General features: G+C 35.4%; 1 protein-coding gene across 1 annotated transcript; it reads right to left on the bottom strand.

Moving 5' to 3' along the window:
* Window positions 1–478: 478 nt before the first annotated feature.
* Window positions 479–6,505, bottom strand: LOC126614729 (phenylacetaldehyde reductase-like). The gene is made up of 6 exons (XM_050282377.1): window positions 6,300–6,505; window positions 5,062–5,231; window positions 3,526–3,717; window positions 2,267–2,429; window positions 1,658–1,844; window positions 479–1,027 (listed from the first exon to the last, which is right to left on the bottom strand). Exons 1-6 carry the CDS (start codon window positions 6,430–6,432, stop codon window positions 883–885), a joined length of 990 nt encoding a protein of 329 aa, XP_050138334.1. The 5' UTR covers window positions 6,433–6,505; the 3' UTR covers window positions 479–882.
* Between the last annotated feature and the right edge of the window lie 4,296 nt (window positions 6,506–10,801).

Below are 10,801 nucleotides of genomic sequence, written 5' to 3'. Positions count from 1 at the left end.
GACATGCCGTGTGGAATACGGGCTTGAAATTCATTCCCAACCATTAGGTCACCCTTTGGTGGTTCCTTGGATATATTGTTTAGGCATATAACATTTAATGAGACGGCTTTAAACAACAATTTTTACCCTTAGATTAAAGTAAATTAGTTTGATATGTGAAATGTTCGTAAAGTATCATCTTATGATTGGACTTTAAGACACATTTCCAACATGCGTAGCTGCCTACGCCATTTGAAGACTTCACCAATCATAAAAGGGATTTGATTCCCAACAGAATTTGAGAATCAAATCTCTTTATGACTTGTACTACTTGTTAGGCAAGTAAATCTCATGTGATTAGTATATATATAAAGGCATAAGGCCATGAGGGAAAATCAAGCAATTCAGACAGCTGAGCTCTCTTTCTCTCCCTCTAGCTAGCCGTCCCTCTCCTACCCTCACTCTCTAAATTTTTCCTTCAACAAAATGTACAAATTGATTATTTTTTTAACAAAAAAAAAAATGTTTTTCTTATTCATCTAAAATGACAGATTCGTCACTAAGAAACATTCAACCCTAAAATAATAAATCCAATAAACATTAATTACCAAAACAATTAACTTGGGGTTTTCTTAAGATATGGTGAGTTGACTTACTCCAAGATTTTTATTCAATACTCCATTTCCTCTCTTCTGCAGACACATTGGTGATATATATAGGAACCAACAGGCTGGAGAGTAAGTCTCAAACCAAAAGACGAAGCTGGAGTGCAAGTCACTAAACCGGAAACACAAAGTGAAACATAGACAGGACTCTATGGTTCCTTCTCGTCTGGCCGGAAGCAGCGAATATGTTTCACCGCGACTGAACTTATTGCAAAGATCTTCACTGTACTGAAATGATTCAGAAACTGACAAAACCTTTTTCCTTCAAGCTTTCAACTGTTTCCTTGAGGCTAACATCTAGTGGAATAAATTCGACACCCAAGCTTTTCGCCTTCTCCTTGGAGACCTGATATGTTGGCACAATAGGCTTGTCGTCCGCACACCTGGAAATGCCAGTTGAAAAGGGGAAATAACACAATTAATTTCCACGAAACCACCGCATTAAAACCACCTGGAAAATGAGGGGGGCTACGATAGTTTCTAAAAGCATCTGAAACGAAGAATGTAGGAATCAACACACACTGTCAAGAACAATGCAGGTCATGCTAGGAATTTATGTTTTTACTTCTAATTTTCATAAAACGAAGATGTGAGCCTGCAGATCGCGAGAAAATGAAAGATTATGAAAATTTCTATTGCTTTGAGCTCCATGATATGGTGAAAAAATTTAGCAACACAAGGTATGCAATACTAAATGAAGAGCATCTGTAGGCAGTAAAAGTGCAGCAACTTCAACTTCAGCGTGATTGAAAAGTTAGAAGCATGGGAATGAGGATCATATTGTAGTATTTGAAACACTATACTCATTGTGAATGTAAAATAACCGGTAAAACCAAAAATACCATGTAAGTTTGAAATACGGCAATGCTGATTTTTGTCGTAAAATACAATTCAGTATAAAAGAAAACAAATAAAATAAAACCAATTATTATCCGAATCATGGGACAGTGTTAGTGTGGAAATGAAGTGACTATTACCAGCAAATTTAAATTGGCTGGGACACAAAGACTTACTTCTCTGGAAGTTGCAAAGTAGGGTGCAGCTCACGTAAAATTCTCACAACTTCTGAGAAGTGGGCAACTGTCTCCACCAAACAATATCTGCCACTAGCGGTAGGACTCTCAAATGCTTGAATATGTGCATTGGCAACATCTTTAACATTAATCCATCCAAAACTTGCATTTGGAAATGTTCGAGCTCCTGCATCACACAAAGAAGTGAAGAAATAATCAGGTACTTCATGGAGAATGAGCACACCAAGCGTTAGACTAATAGTTGGAACTTTTTTATTAATATATTTAACTGAACATTGTTTGTTTCACTGAACGCTATCCAGTTAAGATACTGCAGATACAAATATAAAACACCTCTGGTCGGGACGCTAATAGGAAAGAGATAACGAACAACACTTTAAGTTATTTTTTAAATATATACAGTAGACGAAGATGGGGCACAAAAGGCCACCATAAGCATCACATTGACTCAACATGAAGAAACGTCCATTTATATTATCACCCAAGGTTCTATTTAAGACATTTAGTCTTTCTTCCAGCTTCTTGAGCAGAAAACGTTTTACTTGTTGAAATGAAGAAGTATTCGATACACCAATAAAGAAACGTTACCCTTAATAACATTCAAAACTGCTGCAGCACTTGTATTAAGTGTTGGCTGTAACAGAGGACCTATCACCATTGCAGGGTTAATTGTAACCAAGTCAATACCCTTCTCCTTTACAAATTTCCAGGCAGCATCCTCAGCCAAAGTCTTTGAAAGCACATACCATAGCTGGATGAAATTAAGGGGTAAACGGAAATTAAATATGTTTTTTTACAAATAAATGAAATATTCACCACAATATTAATGAGGAATAGTAAAGAATCCCTATTTTAATAAATGCAGAAGCCAATAAAATCTTTAAAAAGGCAGTTAAAGTCTTAGAGGCCTGGCATAACATTGCCTTATATACAACATCATCAACATGAAGCAAATGTATGGCATTGAGAACACAACAATATACCTACATGTTTAGTGACTACACTATACTTATGGGCATGGGAGGCCCCAATTATGAAAAACTGGTTCCGGCCACGTAATGGAATAATATGAAATCTTGAGTACTAACCATTAAGCATTAAAGAAATCTCATTTCTTAAATTCAACAAGGAAACACAAGTATTGCACCGGATTCTAAGGTATCAGAGTTCGTAGATTGAGTGCATTTAACCACATAGCAAAACATAACATCAGAATGAGAGATTAAGATGACAAGACATTACAACATAAGAAACAACTATCATGGTCAGGCCAACATATGTGCTTTTTTAACTTACAATAAGGAAATTGGAAGTTAACTCTCAGGGAAGCTTCTCCCACAAAGTGATCTAAACCGAAACCTATTTGATAAGGAGGAGAACTACATTTCTCTTGGAAACCATCTTATTAGTGATTTCATGTTCCGTGGACAGACATATGTTGTACATATACGTACTCACCCATATATATACATACATATTTCAGAAGGTTATATATATTAGAAAATGGATAAGTCAACTGAACTTTCGTCTCAAAAAAATGTCCATGTGACAAGGAACCGGTTTCTCCACTGGCTTCTAAAAATGTCCCATCCTCTTCTCTACCACACACTTTCATCACTCATTATAGAACAAGAGAGACTTGCTTATTACAAACAAATATGTTGTCGTTCATGAACATGCAGACTTGCAATCATATTATTCTGACTTTTGGTTAACTCTTGGGGGAATAGAAACCAAATTTAACAACTGGTACGCATTTACCACTGTACCATTACAACATAATGAATCAAAATGTATCGCCATATTTTGTTTTCACAAGAGCATTAAGAATGACAGTACATCCATACCTTTGATTCCTTACAAACATCTGGATCTGTAAACCAAGTCTCATCAATTACTACATCAGGCGTTCGAGGTTTTCCATTATATGCAACTGCGGCTATAGAAGATGTCAAAACCACCCGTTTGATTGATGGTGATTTCGCACACGAATTAAGAACATTAAGGGTTCCCTTTACTGCAGGTTCAAGTAGTTCTGCCTGAAATGAGGCAACAACTATGTATCAGCTAGAAACTATATAACCCAGCTTCTTATTAGCATGCAAAAGCGGAAGGCTAGTCTTGAATTCAAAACTCTATAAGAAATTACCACTTAACTCATGGAGTTAAATTCAGAGACAGCAAATATTGGGCAGTCGTGATTGTTTCTAACATTGCTTATATGTAACCACAAATCAATGTTGGCATCTCTATTATCTACAAGATTCTAATATACACTCATGACAAATGGGGTCCTACAAGGACACCTATGTTATTTACGTTTAGCATATGCATCTTTTTAGCTACCATCTGTGGACATGTACAAGTCGCAAGTGAGTTGAGTGCACAGGATATTGGACGCGGAAAATCCTCAAAATAAAAAAACGGGAACACAACTAAGTAAATACTTAAATAGATATACTTGTATGTTTCAATTAAAAAGTATTCACATTCTCTAGTTAGAAGGACAAATAAGGGCGTCTTCCAACAACGAAAAAGTTAACAAAACACAGGGAGTGACTACTCTGCCATCCATATTGAAACACACAATAAGGAAGAGAAAATATATCTTTACTATTATGTTGCTGGAGAAGTTATCCTTTCTCTCTTATATATACCTTATATCACCCTTTAATTTATAACCTCTTGTCTCTTGTGATATTTAATTCGCTGTGCCAGAAGATTTGAAGAATGGTTCATTGTGTACCACCCGATAATTAAAAGAAGACATTGCAGGTGCTATACCACATAGGCTATGGGGAAGATACCGCTCCCAGCAAATATTTTGGTCATTTATAATATTTGATGATCTGAATTTCTCTTTATAAAAATCTTTTGGCTTCTTCAGTGCATGTCGAATTCCTGTTGTTTGTGATTTCAACAAGTAGATGCATGATGATGAACTTAATACTTATGCTGTTAAAATGGGCTTTGCTAGTTACTTTTATAAATTGAAAGATTTATATTCTTAATTTTACAGAAAAACTGGTTGACACAAAAATGAATAGGCTACATCTATTAGTTGCAGACTTGATGATCAATGAATAAAAAATAACTTGATCATCTAAAATTGAGGAAAAAAATTATATTTGATTGACTATCCGGCAAACAATCAATTGCATTAATGTATTATCAATTGGTACTATTATAAGTATCTACTTTTATTAGACAGCTCTGATCCCTCAATTCAATATAAGTTACGTAGCTCATTGGTAACTTAAATTTTTTATACTACAGATTATATAACTTTTAAGAAAGAAGCTAAGTACCTTCATGAACAGAGCAGAAAAAAAGCACAGAAAAAAAATTAATAATTCATTAGAAAAAAGTACAAGTGGATGAACCTTTGGGTCTGTGACATCATGATAAAAGGGGGATGCAGTATGGAATACGCCTTCACAACCCTCAACAGCAGAGTCAAAGGAACCTTCTTCCAATAGATTTGCTTTGAAAAGTTGAAGTCTGTCTTGAGCTCCATCAAGCGCATGCAAGTGCTCTGTCTTAGTTGGATCATCTATGTGAAAATACAAAATGAACTCGGTAAATTAATTTGCTTAATACTAGCCGGATTTATTAAATTACATAGTTGAGCCAAGAAAGATGTCCTATCTACAAACTCATTGACAGAAACAAAACAAATGCAAGACTCAACAATCTATGACATACAAGTTATGCTGGGGGCTAAATCCATACACATGCATTCCTACTAATGGACATGTCATGTATATACGTAGTTATACATGCACTATTTTCATATCAAACTTAAATGATAAGTTTAACATGGTAGCACCATTAGGAGTAAAAAGGACATTAAATCATTTATATCCATACTGAAAAATTGATTGACAGACGAGTGAAAAAAATTGATGGCCGTGATCATATGACCAGGGGCAGAAAAGATCCCAGAAAAGGAGAATAAATGTGACCTGAAGAAACAAATGTAAACTTGAAAAATGAATACCATTAACCACCCACAAATCAGAAATTAGAATCTAGTTGTGCATGTCATTTAGATGAATGACCCAATTAGTGTTATCTTACTTGAAACCAATCCACATGGAATTGGTTAAGTACCCAATTAAATAATCATAGCAACCTGTAACAATCCTATCTAAACCAATGAAACCATAGCAACGGAAGTATCTGACCCATCAAATCGGGTAAGCACAAACAAGCACAGTTTTTTGCAAGAAGAGAAAAAACCAACGAGCCTTTTCCATGTCTCCAATTTTCCATTAACTCTTGATGCAGTTAATAAAATAATCAATTTAATAAAAATAAAACTCATAAAAGCTAAGGACAAATCTCTATGCTGCAATTCCCTCACTTCCACACCTCAAGGAATGAAGGATCTGACCCATCAAATCTAAACCAAAACCCACAAACAGGTTCTCAATATCCCAGAAAACCATCAAAATCTTCAATTAAAATAAGAGTAAAATACTACAATAATCTGAAACATGGGTATGCTCCAATTCTGCATGCATAAATCTAAATCACAAGAATCTAAACGATCACATGCCAAAACGAACAAGAAAACCCAAAACTTAATGAGAGCAAAGAGAGGGATAAATGTACAGACTTGGGTCGCGAATGGAGGCCTTGACGGTGTAGCCGCGCTGCAGAAGAAGCTTGACGAGCCATGAAGCAATGTAACCGGACGCACCCGTGACGCACACGACCTTCCCCGCTCCGCTGTTCATCTCTCTCTCCATGTGAGTGTGTGTTCACTCTGCAGATTTTACGTTTTGAAGTTTCGAAGCTCCTTTTACGTAAATTGATTTTTGTCTGTTTCCGAACGGAATTGTTGCGTAATGGCATTCGTAGGCACGTAGCTGATGATCTAATCTATTACAACATCTCCAACAACGTCACTTACTAGTATAGTCTAACAGTATTTTTTTTTCTTTTGTAAATAAGAGGTGTTAGGTTTGACTATCGTTAAAAATAAATTTGAACCACATTATTGCTAGTCTATTGTAAAACTAAACTCATCATTTCTCTCTTAGTATAGATAATATCGTTTGTTTAAAATTTAAAAATCAATAAATAAAATAAATAAATAAACTAATTTATGTTGCATTCCTAATTTTATTTGGAGTATGAGATTACGTATAGGACTCCTATGAGATCTCGAGGATCTTTTCTTGTATAGCTTGTATTAATTAGAGAGTAAATTTATCTCTTCCTTATTAGTATAAAAAGGCACAGAGCAAGAAAAATAACACACATAATTCCTTTAGACCTTCTCTTCTCTTCGGCCGCCCTTCTCTCCTATCTTTGTCTGGCCGATCTCCCTCTTTCTTCTCTCAGTAAAATAGGCATACTACAACACGTTATAAGTACATCACCAAGGCCCGTTCACAAGATTCATCATCACAATCTAAGCTCTTCTAAAACACAATCTAAATATTAATATTTTTTCAGCCTAATTGCATGAGACATTCACCATTGAGTATGAACCCTCAATTACTGAATCATATATTATACTCAAATTACTGTTCGCAATTATATTATACTATTATTATTATAATTGTGGTGAATTGCATTTGTTTGAATAAGCAAAGGAAAAAAACAATCGAAGAAAAAAAAAACCCTAAATCGTGCTGGAGCCGCGGCTTGTAGCCGCGCCCCTCCTCACGCACAGAAGTCGTGCAAGCCGAGCCGCCAAGCCACTGCTTGAGCTGCCACCTAGCCGAGTCAAACCAAGCCCAGCTTCGGCCTTGAATTTTGGGCCCCTGTTTGAGCCTTTTTTCAGAAAAAAAAGTGTTTTTTTTTTCTCTTCAGCCCATTTTGGGCTCTTAATTTTTTTTGGGTTGTAGCCCACTTAATCAACTTTTTTTTCTTTTCGGACCATCAGTCCAAAACTCGAAAAAAAATTAAATAAATTCTTCCACCTGTGCTCTATTTAGTTTGACCCGTATGAAATGCTAACCCTATTTATGTGGTTTTGGTTGTCGTTTTCCTTTCTTACCAAATATTTGGGTCTGGGTTATTCAACCCACCTACTTTCAACATCTGGTCTGTAGTCCAGTCGATTAAAATAATAATTTAGGTCTGTAGTCCAGTCGATTAAAATAATAATTTATTTTTGCACCTGAAGTCCTCTACTTTTAAGAACAGTTGCCTATACTTTCACACAATGGTAAATCTAAGAATTGATGGTTATTTACCGTTGAGTTTGGTATTAAAGGTTAATATTAAAAACACATCTATTATTTTTCTCTCGTAATATCAAATCCAAGTACGAGTGACCATATTATATTTTTGTAGTTTTAATTTACAATCTTTTGGCCTCCTTATACTTCTAATCATAGCTCAACCTCTGTGTTGAGGTACCCCAAGCCTTTATAGGTAACACACCTCAATCCTACTCACTAACGAAGTCATGAAGTCCTTCCTTGTACAAGAATCGTATGCAAAATTGGGTATTAAAATACAGACAATTATGATTATTGAAATGCATTACCAAATTACTATTTGAAGAATGTGCATAACTTTTAGCTTTTGTACAATGGTATGCAAAATTGAGTGGTACGAAAAAATGATGATTGTGAATGAAAATAGATTTATCTAACAATTTTAGAAATCAAATCTAACAACTAAAACACTCGTAACACGTGTGAGTGAGTATTACGTGGCAATAAAGTCACATATTGTAACTTTATTATTAGGCCTAATTGGATTATTAGTTCCCGTGGTGGTAGGGTAGTCGAAAGATAGCTCATGTGGCTAAAAAAAAATTAGGATTTAAGTCATTGTGGTGAAGTCTGTTAGCATTTAGGCCCAAAATTAAATATTTTGTCCTCTCTTCATTAATTATTAGCATATGAACCATACATATGAGACTAAACAGAACTTTTCGTTAATTGTTAGCAAGTAAGACATGTGAGGCTAATTTTATCTTTTTAGTCTCACATGTGAGCCTCATGTACTAACAATTAACAGAGAGTTGATTAAAATTTTAATTTTGGGTCTAAATTGTAACAGACTTCACCACAAACTTGAATCTTAATTTTTTATTTTATTTTTTATCTTCAGACCATCCTCTCACCATAAAGACTAATAATCCAATTAACCTTATTATAATTAGAAGGATATTGAAAAAGAAAAGAAAGAAAACTAAAGGTTTGTAGTAAAATAACAAATTATGTGATGGCCACGGGAAGGATGGACGACGCAGGCAAGGAAGTCCCACCATTAAAATCATCATAGTACTGTGCTGTCGGCTTGGGCGGCGGTACTTCTGGCTCGGTTCCAATTTCAAAGCTCAAAAATATAAAAACGACAAAGAAAAAGCAAAACGCAGGGGACTACGAAGGACGACTTCCAATGTTTGAGGAACTGGCGGGTCCGTCCATTTGATTGATACACCCATATTTTGGCATCTTGTCCTTCAGTTTATACATACATTATTTTCTTCGGACCTGGCTTCTTTGTCCTCCCATTTTTCATACACCACTATCATTTTCTTCTATTTATACGGTCACGGTTAAGTCACGTCAACATTTTATATTACTATTATTTTTTGTCTTATTATCTCTATAAAAAAAATCAATATAAAATGTTGACGTGGTTTAACCGTGATCATATAAAATAAGAGAGGATAAGAATATATGGGAAGTGGAAGGGCAGAGAAGCGGGTCCATTTTCTTCTGCCAATCAACTCTGTCAACTCGAATATGTACGTATGTTTCTTTCTTCCAATGTTTTCAACTTCTTTTTTCAATCTATATTTTTTGTTTTTCTTTTCTTTCCCAACTCGAATATGTACCTATGTTTCATTCTTCCAATGTTTTCAACTTCTTTTTTCAATCTATATTTTTTGTTTTTCTTTTCTTTCCCAACTCTTCATTATTTATAAGAACTACAAGCAAAATCACAAGGCGCGTGTACGGACTTTTTCACTCATAGTATGATATGGTTGCATTTGTGATTTTACTAGATTTCCAGCCATTTTGGATTTCCATCGACCTCTCTTACGTGAATGAATGTTGAGCGATCTCATTCCTGTTTATATTTTTCATCCTCATTTTCTCTCTCCATAAATAGTGCAATAATAGTATTTTAAGTTTAAATTTTGCTTTCTTCTCTTTATTGGCTAATGTAGCAGACAACATAGCTAGGTTGTTACTTAGAAGCAATTTTTTTGTTATGTTTACAATAAAGTAGCCAAATGGGCTGAGATAGCAAACCTATCGGAGAAGCTCTTATAAATAAGAGGCTACTTACACAAACAAGATACTACTAGTAAAAACGTTTATGAGCATAAATGCGTCGCATAAGATTCCATACTAGGTCATATATAGTATAGGGTGGTATACGTATTAAAGAGGAGTATTTTGACATCGAAAATAACACTAAACCTTAACCGAGCCCACGTTGGACATGCTTGTTTAGTCATTCATTCCCGGCAACTACAACAACCCACCTACTCCAACAAATCTTCACGCGAGCTTAATGGCGTTTTGAATACACGCGTCGATCTGAAGGACCTATTTCTAAATTAATTTAGACCAAAACAGAATCTGTCTGTTTTTCATTTGGAAGGATTTCGAATTTTGTGTGGGCTCAAAGTCTTTTTCTCTTTTCTTATAAAATTACAAGTCTTCTCTGTCATCTGCACAAAAATGACTTCCTCCTTTATTCTTGTTTGAAAGTAAAAACGATTTTTCCCCTTTATAAGAAGATGTAAATGGAAAAGAGGAAATAGCAATGTGCCTTAAAATCCACTGCGTTGGCTTTAAGACAACTTGGTTTTTTTTTTTAATAAACAATATTATCTACACTAAGGGGATGAGGTTGGCTTAATCTCACAATGAGCTAGCAAATAATGACGTTCAAATTCGCTTTTAGCGAGAATCGAACCCAAAACAACTCGGTTTTAAGTTTTGATGGGTGCTAGTGAGCATTGTTCTAAAAATTCCCGCTTAACACCACCTAGGCACTAGGCGGTTGGCCATTACCCCGATTAATGCCTAGGCTTTTGAAAATTATGAAAGGGCGCCTAGACCTTCTGAGGCGCCCGCCTAGACCGCCTAGCCCGCCCAGACCCGCTCAGACACTTGCATAGGTTGCGACTCA

Source organism: Malus sylvestris, chromosome 3 (genome assembly GCF_916048215.2).
Source record: "Malus sylvestris chromosome 3, drMalSylv7.2, whole genome shotgun sequence".
Classification (NCBI taxonomy): domain Eukaryota; kingdom Viridiplantae; phylum Streptophyta; class Magnoliopsida; order Rosales; family Rosaceae; genus Malus; species Malus sylvestris.
This window is presented reverse-complemented; position numbering and strand designations above follow the sequence as displayed.